This window comes from Ceratotherium simum, chromosome 16, assembly GCF_057802395.1.
Source record: "Ceratotherium simum simum isolate JZ-2026a chromosome 16, ASM5780239v1, whole genome shotgun sequence".
In the NCBI taxonomy this organism is placed as follows: Eukaryota; Metazoa; Chordata; class Mammalia; order Perissodactyla; family Rhinocerotidae; genus Ceratotherium; species Ceratotherium simum.
In genome coordinates, this window is record NC_141915.1 from 38,260,478 (window position 1) to 38,276,257 (window position 15,780).

The 15,780-nt window shown below is 43.4% G+C and overlaps 1 protein-coding gene across 1 annotated transcript in view; it reads right to left on the reverse strand.

Annotated features, from left to right (window-relative positions):
• Positions 1–5,647: 5,647 nt before the first annotated feature.
• Positions 5,648–15,780, reverse strand: part of KPNB1 (karyopherin subunit beta 1) — a 28,313-nt gene continuing 18,180 nt past the window's right edge. The window contains exons 15-22 of the mRNA XM_004434604.3: positions 14,856–15,000; positions 13,281–13,363; positions 12,698–12,805; positions 11,861–12,004; positions 11,647–11,752; positions 10,892–11,006; positions 9,861–10,022; positions 5,648–8,725 (exon numbers count right to left, since the gene is read on the reverse strand). Coding sequence (XP_004434661.1) covers position 8,725; positions 9,861–10,022; positions 10,892–11,006; positions 11,647–11,752; positions 11,861–12,004; positions 12,698–12,805; positions 13,281–13,363; positions 14,856–15,000 — 864 coding nt within the window. The 3' untranslated portion in view covers positions 5,648–8,724. The remainder of the gene's footprint in view (positions 8,726–9,860; positions 10,023–10,891; positions 11,007–11,646; positions 11,753–11,860; positions 12,005–12,697; positions 12,806–13,280; positions 13,364–14,855; positions 15,001–15,780) is intronic.

Consider the following 15,780-nt stretch of genomic DNA (forward strand, 5'->3'; position numbering starts at 1 on the left):
AGCCGACCCTGGAAGCAAGAGTATAGGCTGAGGATGGGGCTTTTGGTATTCTTAGCATTTAGCTGTGAAGCTCCCCATGTGGAGGGAGGGTCCAGGCTGCTGGGAACCTGAGTCTACCTTTCTGGCTCCCAGGGGGAGGTGGGATGAATCTGGAAGGAGGGGAGGAGGAGAGGGCTGGTTTCTTGCTTGCTATGAGCTTTGAGAAGCAGCAGCAGCTGCCATCTTGCCCCTCTGTAGGGAGAAGATTGGACGGAGGGGTGAGCTTCTCCTCCCAGGAGAGCCAGCAGAGGCCGTGGACTTTTTCTCTTCAAAGAAGAGGACTCGCACTGGCTTCCTTCCTCTTCCTGCTGCTGCATTCCTTTTATAGTCCAGAGCAGGAAGGCAGGTCAGCTACTTGCTCTCTGAGGCACTAGCTTTCTCTGAGCCATGTGGGACAACCCATGTACCCTCTAGATGTGAGGGCTACCCAGCCAGGACATCTGTTACCCCACTAATCCCAAGGGCTGGGGAGATGTCACTTTCCTTAATGCTGCACAAGTTCTCTTCCGAAGCAGAAGACCAGGCGAAAGATTGGAGGCTAGGCTAGGGGGTGCAGGATTGTCTCTGCAGCCTCGATGAACATGGACTTGGCCACCAACTGGACCTGTGAAACTGACTGGCAAACCCTCCCTCACTGGAAAGGGTAATGGGGCCAGGTACTGTCTGAACACACACTCTCCCTGATGAGGTGTCAGCCCTGCTGCTGCTGGGCTTCTCGGGGTACAGGCCTGAGTCACCTGGCAGAGTGCAACCCAGTGGTTCATCCTGGGTTCTAGGCAGTTGATGGCAAAAGCCCAACAGAGATTACGCCTGGTTTAGGTGCCCCTAAAATACCACCCCCGCCCAATCTGGACCTGATCTCATCGCATTCCCATTTCTGGTTCTGTTGCTCATACTGGACAGACAGTTCTGAGAGGGACTGTATCCCACCCACCTTCACATCCCCAGGTGCCCTGATGGTACCTGCTCACTGTACATTTATTCAGCAAAGTTTTCTTGAACACCTATGATGCGCTGGCTGCTGAGAATACAGTGAGGAGCATGTCTCTGAAGGACAGATGTGTCTCTCTACCCCTCAAGGGGCTTATATTCTAGTGGAGGAGTCAGACCCTCCCAAAAGATTAATAAATGGAACAATTAGAAATTGTGATAGGGCCAGCCCCGTGGCTTAGCAGTTAAGTGCGCGCGCTCCGCTACTGGCGGCCCGGGTGCGGATCCCAGGTGCGCACCGACGCACCGCTTCTCCGGCCATGCTGAGGCCGCATCCCACATACAGCAACTAGAAGGATGTGCGGCTATGACATACAACTATCTACTGGGGCTTTGGGGGAAAAATAAATAAATAAAATTATTAAAAAAAAAAATTGTGATAAAGGGTAAAAAGACACAAGGGGCAGCTACAAAGAATGGAGGGTGGCATGTGCTTTAGATAAAGTAGTCAGAGAAGGTCTCTCTGATGAGATGACATTTAGGCTAAATCTTAAAGGGTAAGGAGTGTTCTTGGTTGAATGAATAAATGAATGAAGCAGTCAGTGTGACCGTGGATTAGTTACTTCACCTCTCTAGGCCTGTTTCCTCATCTGAGAAAGCTGGAGGTTGGTCTGAATTCCTTCTAAGAACCCAGGATATAATCAGGGATCATGGTGGTAGAGACAGAAAAAGGTAAAAGCCAGGGGCATGGTGAAGGGGAAGTGAGGTAGGAGCTATGGTGGGAGGAGGAGAGGAGGTAATGTGGCAGACAGCTGGTCAGAAACACCATTTCTAAATGGTGTTTAGTACGAGAGGACTTGCTGCCAGTAGTTCCTGGCAGGAAAGGCAGCACAAAAGCAGGGCCCCAGTCACCCCTGCATGTTCCTCCTTGGAAACCACTGGGGAGAGACTGTCTCCCACTCCCAGGACTCTTGCTCTGGACAAAGACTTTGTCTCTCCTGTCCCATTCTTGCCTGAAAAGAGTAGGAGGAGGTGGCGTTAGCAGCTGGTAAAGAGATTGAATCAAAATAAAACCCAGATGACTCAAATAGAACCAGGCGGGCAGGAAAATTGATTAGACATGTGTGACAGTGTAGGATCCGGGTGCCACCTTAGCCCTCAAGTTCTGGACCTTAGAAAATTAGGGTTCGCTGCGGAACCATCCTGGGACTCCTACTGCAGTTACTGGTCTTCCAATAAATCAGAGGTTTGGGCAGTGGTGGAAAGACTCATTCCTTCACCAAATCCCCAAATTCCTGTGGAGGTAATGTACATCTACTCAAATTAGCAAGGTTTGGGTGGAAATTTTTTCTTTAAATAACTATTTGTGCTTCATATTCCCCACAACCATGTTCATTTCTGCTATCTGCCAAACAGAATTTTTAAAAAATTATTATATTGAATTTCTGAATACTTACTATGTATTATCCATTAGAACATGAGCTCCACAGGAAGATTTTATTTGCTCCATTCATTGCTGTATCCCCAGTGCCTGTGCCTGGCACATACTCAATAATAGTTGTTGATCAGTTAGTTTAATTAATGCACGTGCAGAGGCCCTGTGCTAAGAACTTTATTTGCATTACCTTTCATTGGGATCCCTATTTTACAGATGAGGAACCTGAGGATCAGAAAGGTTAAAGAATTTGCCCACGGTCATACTCAAGACTATACAATAATTTGAAGGGCAGTGCTCAGGAAATAACAGGCAGTGCTCATTGCTATGGAAAGCTTACTCATACAGAGCCATTTCTTAATTCTCCTTCCTTCAGGACGGTGACAGGCTGCCCCTCTGCATCCAGAGCTCAGGCTGGGTGCCAAAGCTGAGATGTACTTTCCTTTCAGACAAGAAGGTACATTTCACACTGAGGAGAGCTCAGCTCAGGAACTTATGGGCTAAGAGCACCTGGGAAAAGGAACAGCTCCGGCTTCACAGGCCTCCTGCCTGCACCGCACTGCCCAGATCAGCTGACGGCGCCAGGGTAATTCAGATGTGGAGCTTACTCAGCAGCCCTGTGGCCTTTCTGGCCACCAGGCACCAACATCCAACTCTCCCCTAGCCTTGGTTCCTGAAAGCTTCTAGCTCAGAGGAAAGTGGAGCAGAAGTGCAGGGAGATGGTTCAAACTCCAATTGGGAGGAAAGTTGACGTTAGGGAAAAATGTCACCCCCATCCTTGAATTAAGAGTTCAACAGGGGCCGGCCGGTGGCTTAGCGGTTAAGTGCGTGCGCTCCGCTACTGGTGGCCCTGGTTCGGATCCCAGGCGCGCACCCACACACCGCTTCTCTGGCCATGCTGAGGCCGCGTCCCACATACAACAACTAGAAGGATGTGCAACTATGACATACAACTATCTGCTGGGGCTTTGGGGAAAAGAAGGAGGAGGATTGGCAATGGATGTTAGCTCAGAGCCAGTCTTCCTCAGCAAAAAAGAGGATTGGCATGGATATTAGCTCAGGGCTGATCTTCCTCACAAATAAATTAATTAAATAAACTTAAAAAAAAAAAAAAAGAGTTCAACAGTTGCCAAAAGGTTAACAATGGACTTCATGATAGAATTAAGACAAAATGGCTTTGTTATTTAATTCCCAAAACCCTTCATCAGGGGCTCTCCCTGCTTGTTAACCGTAAGTTCGCTGGGAGCAGAGGCTCATCTGCTCGTCCTCTACCCTGTGTACCACATGGGTACACAACAGCCCATGGGACAAGCACAGCCTGTGGAGTCAGCACTGCTTGCTAGCCCACACGACTTTGGGCAAGGTTCTTAGCCCCTTCGTGCTTCTATTTCCTCATCTGTAAAATGGGACTAAAATGGTGCCTTCGTTACAGTGTTGATGAGGATTACTTTTATTACTCCATATAAGATGCTTATTACAAGCCTGATATCTGGTAAGTGCATAAAATGGACACCATATAATGACTATTGACTAATCCTGTTCCCATTCCTCCAATTAACCCAAGGTTAAGAGGCTCTCCTGAAGTCATCCAGCAGAGAAGAGCTAGGAGCCCAGGTCTGAGGCCTTGCCATTTCCAGGTTTCTGGGTGCTCTGCCCTTCAAAGGCTAAGTGATGCCATTCCAGAAACTCCCTGAACTGTACTGACAAGTCATTAGTTCAACAAATATTTATTAAAGGTCTCCTACATGTCAGGCACTGCTCCAGGCTGGGAATAGTGGTAAATAAGACAGCCAAGGTCACCGAATTAGGGACCTTACATTATAGTTGGGAAAACTGGCAATAAATAAGTAAACAAATTTAAAATATACTTTTAGATAGTGCTGTGAAGGAAATGGGTGGCATGTGATAACTATGTACAGCATGGACCTTTGTTTTGTATAAAATCCTGACAGCATCTGTCTAGGGCAAACCTGAGTAAAGCCCGGGTTTTGGTATCTGACACATCTGGGTTTGAATTCGAGCTCCATGTGACCTTGGGCTGATGAATCTTGAATCTTTCGGCACCTCCCTCCTCAGTAAAATGGAAACAGTGACTTATATTAAGGTTGTTGTGAGAACTGATGCAATGGAACATATAAAATTTCATCAGTGTTTACTATTTTTCACTTCAGGCAGGTCAAGCTGGAACCCTTGATGAGGCCAGACAGAACTGTAACCTTGTACTCTATGTTCTTTTTGAGTGTTTGCTGGGGAGGGGGTATATGGGAATGGGGAGTTACCTGGAGAACTCTTGAAAAGGAAAAAAAAATTCCTGGGAGAAGCTGTTCCTCCTTGCCATTTGATAATGAACTGGTATCATTCTTTCCTCTAAGTACACCTTCAATGGAGAAATGTTCTCGGTTGATTGCCATAGCTCAGGATTTAATGCAGTCTTATAAAAACTACAAGTTACCCTTTATAACCCACTAATTTCCAAAATTGGGCATAGAAATAAAATATTAGAACTTCTATTTATATTTATTTTTCATATAGTTGCTTTTTAATATCTATTTTTGTGTCTGATGATTACACAACATGAGTACAGTAGTACAGGTATATAATTTACCAACACATGGGGGTATATGCATGACCAAAAATTTCTTACTGATGGGGGTGTGCAATCAGAAGAGGTCAAAGGCCACATGAAGGCTAAGGTAGGAAAATTAAGGTCAGTTCTCATTTTACTTGCCCAACATAAACTAAGAAAATGCATTATTTCCATAAAGTAGCCTGCAGGCACCACTATGCTAATAAGCAGCAGGGTGAAAAAAAGGAGCCAGTTTCTTAAATGCCACGTTAGTGTTCTCTCTACAAATTTCTGGGGAAAAAAGTCGAAGTAGAAATTAAATACACACTGCAAACTAAGTAAAAAGCCAACCTTTGGATGAGCCATTGAACAGACCAGGTCATTGGCCTGAAAAATACGCACAAGACAGAGGCCACTCTCCAGCAGTTTCAGAGTCACTCTCCCAACAGGAAACCTCCTCCACGTAGGGCTTTTTCATTACCTCATTTGCGGGGAATTTATTTTTCATTTATTTCCCATTATGCTACAATGAGTCCATTTTTGAGACAGATGTGTCCTTCCTCTCCCCAACTCACACACACATCTATCACCACCACACGCTCCAGCTTCCTTCAAACCATTCATTTCACCTCCAAGGAGGTGACACCATCTGGAACCAAAAATGAAGCGGCAAAATGTTGAAAATAAAAATAAAGCGGACTTTATTTAGAAGATAAAGGTGGTGGTATCAGTTTTGGTTAATAAAGTTGGGCTCAAGTGTTTTAACAGGTCTTCAATGCCATCACAGACTGGCATGCCAAGGGCAATCTGAATGCCAATTACAGATTGAAGTTGTTTCGAAAACCAAGATGCTATTAAAAGCTGATGGAGTTTGGATTTTTCTTAAAGTCAGACTAACACACTTCTTAAATGTAAGAGTGACTAGATTACTTGGTTCTGAAAGTGAAAACACTACACTGAGCAATTCCCCTCCTTTTCTCCACAAGTCCCTAAGGCAAAATTACAGTTGCCTCTGACAGCCAAAATTTCAACATTTCAACAGAGGGGAGCTGAGGGGAACTGGGAAAATGAAAAGCAAAATTAATAAATGTAATTGTAATTGATATAGGCAGCTGCCACTTGTGGCAAACCAAAGCCTAGTCCGATGCCCATTTTCTCCATTTGCACTGACATCTTCCCAAGCAGACGGTAACTACATTCTTGAAGGAATGTGCCAAGACTAGGGTGGGGAAGGCCCAAACAGTGAGTGGACAGAATGCGTTTTGCATTCAGTTGCCTTAGGTGGTACAATCAATTAAGGACAAATACCCTGACTATGGAAAACCCATTAGCCAAAGGTAACTAGAAAAGAGGATTAAATGCATAACCAGTGCAGAATAACTGCGAGGCACCAAGACCACAATCCAACCAGCCCCTTTTCCTCCTCTTCATCACTGAACGGATCTGGGAGAAAGTATTAATAACAGCACTTGTCAACTGCTTCCCTGGAACAAAACATGACAAAACACACGGAAGGTTTTGTTTTCATTATGGTTCTCGGTGTACTTTATTCTCCTGCTGTCTAGCTAGCTAAACAGCCCACACAGGACAGAAATGGGTAGCACTGAGGAATGATCAGATTTTTTTTCTCCCCAATATTCCTGCTCCATCCCTAAGCCCTGACCAACCCCTATCAGGAATGGTTAGTATACCATCCTCTCCCTCAAGGAACAATTAAAACTTAAAACAAGGCATTAGAGGGCCAGGTCTTTTCTTAGTAGGGCTTAGGAGCTGGTGCAAGCTCTTTACTCACAATGGAGCGTCTTTCCTTCAAACACCTGGATTTTTTTTTTTGTACACTGGTTCATAGATCGGCACTTGACTTTGAACCTGGCACCAAAAGGCACAATATCTGATACCCTGTACAAGAGCTATTAGAGATGCTGCCGTATGGATGGGCAAAACGGAGCCAATCCCACTTATGAATGGAAGGCTTGGACAGGGAGGGGAAAATGGCCAAGAGAAAAACATAAGCCCCTATTTTTTGCTAGAATGGAAATGGAAGTGGGAATTTAAGGTCTTGTTATTTTTAATCCTCCAAATACCAGGAAGCAATTAAAAATCTTCCTTGGTGTTTTTGAAAGCAGCATATTCAAAATGCCAGCAAAAACTCCTAGTAACTGCAAAACCTAAAGGGGATCAAAGCTCACTGACATCCCTCCTTATTGCTGAAAGGTTCTAAAACCAAAATTCAGGGTGCTCTGTTCCCTTGTAAAGGGGAAAATAATTAAGTCTGATTTACGGTTATCACAGCACATCACACTTTTAAAAAATATATTAAAGCGTGTGACCAAGGGAATGTTTGACACCATTTTATTAATCTTCAACTTCAGTGGAAAAATATAACCTTTTTCAAGTGCCATTTTCATTACAAGAGTTCTAACATATATATATATATATATATATATATACACACACTTATATATATATATATATATATAGGGGTTTTTTGTTGTTTGTTGGTTAGTTGGTTTTGAAGTGCAGCAAGAGACCAATAATACCACATTGTAGTCAATCAAATAAAAGAGAACAGAAGGCCAAGCAGTTTCCAAATGGTTATTTTATCAGATTGTTTGAACATTAAACTTATCCTCGTTTGCAATCCAAAATAGTTACCTGAAGTTTGCTGTGTGTGTGTATTGTATATTTGTTTTCTAAACTCTTTGGCACAATTTTCTGGGGGCGTTCAGACTGCCACAATACACCTCAGGAGACAACTTTTCTTTTGTGCTGCCAATTCTGAGTATTTAAATTTTGGTCTGTTTGGGTTGTGGCTTTCTTTTGTTTTTGAAGTCTGCATTCTTTATTTGTAACAATTGTACTTTTATTTTTTCTATATCCTCTAACTCCAGAGTTATCTTTTTCTCCCCCCTCCCCCCCACTTCTACATTCACAGTTGAACCATATTATTAGGAAAGGCGTCTTGATGAAAAGATCAGGATGGGAGCTCTGACCATTCGTCAGTGTTTTCCCTAGAATTTAAAAAAAACAAAAAACAAAACCTAAAGAGCGTCTTTCCTTTTTTTTTTTTTTTTTACATCTCTTGTGCTGCATCAGTAGACAGAACTTCAGTTAGTTTTATGAAATGCAATGTCTAAACCCCTTTTTTTCTGGGAAAAAGAAACTGCAATGACTTGAAGTTGAGAATGTGGATACCGCCTCACTCACACACACTCATTCTCAGACTGTAAAGAATCCCTCACCCTCCTTTTAGCCGGCACACATACAGTACCGTGTGGCAAAGATACACCAAAGGTGGGCTTGAGACCCAGGCTCCATCTTTCTTATCAGTAGCAAAGGCCAGGTTGCCTTTTACAACAAAGCACCACAGCTGAACCCAGTTCCTCCTCCTCTCCCGAACCAGTCACTCCACTCTGCACCGGCCAAAAGACAGAAAAGCTAGTTCTAGCCTCTCCTAGGAAGAGATAGCTTTCTTTTTTTTAAGCAAGTAAATCCATCATTTTCCTTTTCCAAGATGGCCGACGTTATGGTTTCCTACGAAGTCAGTGCTTACTTAGCTCACTAACAGCGCTGCTGTTGGTGGCTGCGGCTGCTGCTGTGGCAGGATTTTCAATGTGGTGTGTTTTCAAGCCTCACTCACTCATCCTCTCATTCCCAAACATTCAGCATCCGTGCACACTCCTCACTTCCGGGTTTTTCAAAAGATTGGAGATTTCCAGTGGGGGTCTCAGGTTATCATCCCAATGGTAACAGATCTAAAAACAGATAGAAAAAAGGTGAATTTTTGAGAATATATATAGCCAGTAAAGCTAAACACCTCTTTGATACCTACAATTAAGTGCTCATAGGCCTAAAGTGAATTTGTCAACTTTGCAAGGATTATTTTTCTTCTCTTCCTAAGTGCCATCTTTGTTAGTGCTGTCGAGTCGATTCCGACTCTTAGCAACGCTGTGGACAGCAGAGCACAACCCTGTCTGGTCTTTCTGCACCAACCTCTCATCATCCTGCACTTTATCAGACAATGCTCCTCTGCTATTTATAGGATTTTCATGGCCAATTTTTTTGCAACTGGGTGCCCAGGTCCTTCTTCCTAGTTTATCTTAGTCTGGAAGCTCCAGTGAAACCTCTCCACCATGGGCGACCCTGCTAGTCTTTGAAATACTGGTGGCAGAGCTTTCAGCATCATAGCACCATGCAGCCCCCACAGTATGACAACCCACAGACGGGTGGTGTGGTTCCCTGACCAGGAAGCGAACTGCTGTGGCTGTGAGAGTGCCAGATCGTAACCTCTAGACCACCAGGGCTAGCCATGTGCCATCTATCTGCTCTCACTAGCAACTACATCAGAGAGTGGGAGGGAAAGTCAAAAGATAAAACTCGAAATAGTCAATTTTACTGAGATCTGTGGAGTAAGGTAACTAAGTATGTGAGAGGAAAATAAATTAAAATTACACTGCAAAGCAGGGCTCAGACAACTCTGACTTTAGATATCTTCTGCAGAGCTAAGCAATGTCTAAAAGCACTGCAGTAAAGAAAGAAAAGAGTATGAGGAAGGGAATAGAGAGTAGAAAAGAGAATTATGGGAAAATGCCATTACTGATGACTTTATTAGGGCCCAAAATGATGTGGGGACTTTAGTGAATTCTTTTTACATAAGTTCTGTCCTTCATCACCATGAGGAATCAAATATTTGGCTCAAGCAAAGACTGAAGTTGCCTGACCCTTCCTCTCGTACCAGGCTGAGTAACAAAGGCCTGGCTCAGAAGCACTTATATGGGAAAGAGTACAAACCAAAATACCAAAGGAAAGGCAGCTCTTGTCAGAACAGTCTAAAGAAAATGTAGCTCTTCCCCAAGAAATTACAAGAGAGCAGTGGAAATAAGTTCTTACCAAGCTTGGTTCTTCAGTTTCCTCAGTTCTTTTGTTGCCCATGTTGCAAGGGTTTTTGCTTTGTTAGTCTTCGATCTCCGTCCTTCAGTTAACAGTTCATGGATCATTGGCCTAGCTTCTACTAATTTCAGTACATCCTTCCCAAATGCTGTACACAAGTCCCTGTGCAAAATAAACAGAACTGAAAATGAGCTCCTGGCCCTCTACCAATATCATGTTTTGAGCCTTCTAAACCAATGCTAAGCTAGCTGTGGGTTTCTTGGTATTCACTTAATTTTTAAAGCTGGAAGAAATTTTAGAGATAACTAAGTCTAACACTTGCCCTCAACAGATGAGAAAAATGAGGTCTAAAGAGAAAAAATGACTTATCTAAGGTTCCATAGCTAATTCATGGTAAAATCAGAACTAGAATATCCAGGTCTTTGAGCTCAAGACCAATGTTCTTTTTTTTTTTTTAAAGATTTTATTTATTCAGTTTTTTCTCCCCAAAGCCCCAGTAGATAGTTGTATGTCATAGGTTCACATCCTTCTAGTTGCTGTACGTGGGACTCGGCCTCACGTTGGACGGAGAAGTGGTGCCTCGGGGCGCTCCCGGGATCCGAACCCGGGCCGCCAGCATCAGAGCGCGCACACTTAACCGCTAAGCCACGGAGCCGGCCCAAGACCAATGTTCTTCTAATGATGCCTCAGAAACCCTCAGCAGAGAAGGCTAAACAGAGGCAATTTGCTAACCAACATCAGAATATGGGATGGACACAGATCTGACGCTGCTTCTATACCGAGAACTCACTTCACAAAGAGTTTAGTGGGGGAGAAATTAGAAATCTAGAGGGTCTGGAATAAGGCTAGAGCTAAAGTCTGAAATGAATTATCATTTGTGAGAACTCAAAAGAGGACAACAATGGTTCTGTTAAAGAAAGAAATCTCCATGCCAAAGAATTACCATCCAGGATACTCTCAAAATTCCTTAATACACGTTTTCTCATTTTCTGTAAGTTGTATTCAGCTATGGGAAGCAGAGTATAACCTACCCTATCAGCCCAGCAGCACAAGCTACCACTCCATCTGTATGATCCTCATCTCCAGCAATGTGGTCAATGAAAGACAGAATAAATTCTACTCTGGGTTGTACCAGCATCACATCCGCTATAAAAGAAAGAGAAGGTATGATGAAGTCATCCACATTTGGCGTGACTATATCCCATTTCAAAATTTCCAAATACTCGACCCCATCAGGCAGGTTTTAGGCTGGAGAACTAGTTGCATATAGGTATAAACCAAATTATTCTTCCTCAGATTAAGATGTCATTCTTCAAGTCAATAGAAGAGGCAGATAGTCCTCTTCTTACAAGCAGATATAATATAGAAAGAACAAATGGAACCTTTCCTCTAAGCCTATGATATCAAAGGGTAAAGTACAAATATTTCCCCCATCAGTAACAGAAACCTCAGGCGGCAGAGGACACCTGATCCCCCAACCTTTCAGGTCAGCTGCACTGGGGGATGCTCAAAAACTGCCACATATGGTTGGTGTAGATGCAACCAGCACCAGCAGCCTGGCTGGATCCCATCCCTTGCAATGTTCAAGAAATGTGAGATAAAGTAGCAGAGGAAGGGGGAGAAGAAATAATAAAATAAAGTCTATATCCTCCCCCAAAGCTACTCTCCTCCTTCTCCCCTTCCTTTAAGCAATAGGTGCTAGTTTACAAATAAGCTACAGAATGAAAGACACAGCTCATTTGGCTAAGTGCACACTGAACTAAGTGAATTGGGTTGTATACTCAACGGTGTACGTTCTCCTGGTCTCCCTTCAATCCCTGGACAATGCCGGTATAGGCTTCCAAGCAGCCTTCCCTTAGCTCATTCAGATAATCCACCATGTCATAGTCTGACTGTAAGAGACAAAGAACAGAATCTCCATCATACTGATCATCTTTAGTTGTATGTTAAAAGTCTCACTCCTCCAATCAGGGCTACACTTAAAGCTAGCTTAAGCTTACCTTGTCCACCTGGGCTTGCGAGGCCTGCTGAAGAGTATTCAATACAACTTCTAGGTATTTTTTAAATTCTCCACCAATAGCAAGGGCAATATCACCAAACACTGACAGAATCTGCGGCTTCACAGATCTGTGGACATTCTCATTCTGCCAAGAAGAAAACAAAAAAACAAGGAAAGGAAATTAATAAAAGTAAAAATTTGTTCTGTCTAAACACTCAAGAAACTTTTTTTTTCTTTTTCTTTTGTTTTGCTGAGGAAGACCAGCTCTGAGCTAACATCTATTGCCAATCCTCCTTTTTTTTTCCCCCCAAAGCCCCAGTATATAGTTGTATGTCATAGTTGCACATCCTTCTAGTTGCTGTATGTGGGATGCAGCCTCAGCATGGCCGGAGAAGCAATGCGTTGGTGAGCGCCTGGGATCCGAACCCGGGCCGCCAGTAGCGGAGCGCGCGCACTTAACCACTAAGCCACGGGGCCGGCCCATAAACTTTTTTCTCTTAATAATAAGCAACTACTAATATGCTGGGTATAGACCTTAAGGACTTACACAAAAATTAACAGTGGTTATCTCTGGATAGAGAGATTATATATTTACTTTTCCTTTGTACTTTACTGGTTTTCCCCTCAAAATTGCATGCACTGAGCATGCATTCCCTTAATTAACTTTACAACTGTACTTTAGAATCTTGTGAAAATGAACAATTTCCTTCTTCATAAGCCCACAGACAATATTCTGGGAACTTATAGCTCCCTGTCATGGATCTTGATGTTTAACCATCTTTCCAACCAACAATTTCTTCAAATACTGGTAAATTAGATTGTGTGTATACACACTCACCCCCAAGTTCTCCAGCAGGAGCTGCATCACCTCATCACAGAAAGGTAAGATGTTGGATTGCAGGGCACGGCATAGGTCTCCCACTAAGCCCACAGCTGCCAGGCAAACCTGCCGAGAATCAAAGAAATGATCTACCAGAAAGGGCTGCCTGCAGGGATATGGCATTATTTTTACCCAGCTGCTGGTTCTTTACCACTTGAACCTAAAGTCAAAGATGGAAACATTCTCCCTCTACGAAATTAGTTCATTTTAACAATCAATATGGCAGAAAGATAACTAGGACTATCCGAGATATCATTAAGAAAGACAGAAAAGACAATATTCACCAGGGATGGTGGTGACAGAAGTGGGTGGTTAAAAAAAAAAAAGCCCTGCTCTTAGGGTGCTACTCTGGTGCCTCTAATATGCATCCGTTTTTCAGTGACTACTTCTAGTTCACTCAGGGCAACAAATAAAGAAGCCCAACACTTGGGACAATACATAGGAAAGAACTATCTGGGCCTCAGAAACCTGACTTTGTACCAAAATGACTACCAGGTATAAACGAAAATATAAATGTATTATTTTGAAAAGCATAACCTACCTGGTATTCAGCATAATTTTTCAATCCAATGCCCAGGAAGGGTTTAAAGGCCTCCATGTACTTGAGGAATTCACCACCCAACACTGTAAAGAAACAAACTATTAGCACCACAGGGTATCATGGAAGTGAGCAAAAATAACCATCCTAGCTCTCCCAAAATGTATTCACTCCACTCAACAGGTTGGATGGAGTGTGAGTTAAATACAGATTTTATCACGAAGACATTAAGGCTGCCTCGGACAAGCCAAATTCATAACTGCTGGAAGGGCCTAACCCTTACGCCCTGGAGATTAACGCCACACCTCCAGAGTAGGATTTCACTGACTGAAACAACGAAGTGGTACGGCTCTCAAAGAACATCAGGGCTATTTCTGAACTGGCTGAGCTAGCAATACTGCCTCTTGTCCACCTCCTCATCTGATTATAACATGTCATCTCTGGAAGCCAGCTTCAAAACAAGGTCCCTAGGCAATTCCATCAAGGACTCACTTAACAAACCAGTCAAGAAGAGCAGACTGGGCTTCATATTCAAATCAGCCACTCCAGGAGCCAAGATGAACTTCTGTGCCCTGTCAGGGTGGTCACAGTTGGACATATGCTCTTTATGCCAGATATAGGTCTGGTCCTCAGGTAATGGCCTTAGTAATACACCTTATAGGCCACCTCTGAAGAAGTGTTCCAGGTTTCTAAAGTGCTCTTTAAGGGCCCTTTAAAGAGTCTTAAGTCAAATGTGGCTTCCCCAAAGCAATTTTGCATAGTCAGACATGTAACAATCAGAAAATCAATTAATTTCTAGAACTCACTCAATGTTTTCATTACATCCCATACCAGACACCATGATGTGTCAACCTGAGTCCAAAGCATTACAACTCAAAGCAGGAGGTACCAAGTGCCAGGAAAGAAAATAGAAATCTTTGCTTCCTCCATCCTTGATAAGAGCTAAACCTCAATAAAGCAAGTAGATTTTCAGGAGGAAAACGAACCTGATAAACATGAGGTAGATGATAACAGTTTCCCCCCCAAAAAGGTTGCCAATCTGAGCTGCAAACTGGCTCCCCATTTACTTCAAGGAGAGTGGCAAGGCAGTTATACACAAATTTACACTGCCGTGCAATCCAACTTTGAACTGACTCATGCCCCACTAAATGAGAAGACAGGAATATGCTTTCTGTGGTCAAAAATTCTTCATGGCCATTGAAACTCTTGCATTCTAAAGACATTCCCTGGGCCAGCCCCGTGGCTTAGTGGTTAAGTGCGCGTGCTCCGCTACTGGCGGCCTGGGTTCGGATCCCAGGCGCACACTGACGCACCACTTCTCCGGCCATGCTGAGGCCGCGTCCCACATACAGCAACTAGAAGGATGTGCAACTGTGACATACAACTATCTACTGGGGCTTTGGGGAAAAAAAGCAGGAGGATTGGCAATAGATGTTAGCCCAGGGCTGGTCTTCCTCAGCAAAAAGACGAGGATTAGCATGGATGTTACCTCAGGGCTGATCTTCCTCACACAAAAATATATATATATATTTAAAAAAAAAAGAAAAGACATTCTCTGCCCAATTTTGGCTCACTGACCTTCCACCAGTGTGCTAACTGCCATTAGGGCATCCTCTTGCACGCCCCCAGACCCAGCTGTGCTTTGGAACATCCTTAACAGGGAGGCCATGACCACATCAGAGATCTGCAAAGCATCTTGATGTTGTACTTTCCGGAGAACGTTCTGTGAAATAAACAACAGTTTAGGATCTATTGATTCCAAACCCTCCAATCAGAACACTAGACCGTTTTTTTTTTTAATCAATTAAGTCCTTTGGAAAAAAATTTTCTTGGAAAGGCCAAATTCACTTTTTATGCTCAAAAGTTTTGACAGTGCCAATCATCTGCAACGAAACACACATTTTAATATCCCTTCTATTTCCCAATTCAGAACAAACACAAGATGCTCCTCCATGGTACAGAAAGTCATCTCTTCTGCATTTCATTTATGTCGGACAAATCCCTGCCAGTAGCCTCATATTCCAGTCTTAGTGGAATGGCAGTTAAATTATTTCAGCCTTAAAGAAGGACATGTCATATTAGAGTTCTTACAAAACAAAAAAGCAATCCTTCCTATATCCTAACTGATTTACAGATGATGATCAAGAAATAGTCTTGTGGGCCGGCCCCGTGGCTTAGCGGTTAAGTGCGTGCGCTCGGCTGCTGGCGGCCCGGGTTCGGATCCCGGGTGCGCACCGACGCACCGCTTCTCCGGCCATGCTGAGGCCGTGTCCCACATACAGCAACTAGAAGGATGTGCAGCTATGACATACAACTATCTACTGGGGCTTTGGGGGGAAAAAAATAAACAAATAAAATCTTTAAAAAAAAAAAAAAAAAGAAAAAAGAAATAGTCTTGATAAAATAAAGCCAACTTGACCGCTCCTAATGCAATATTCCTCAAACCTCCCTCCTTACTCTGTTTCAACTAATGTTACTGGATCATTCCTGTATTTGTCTGATG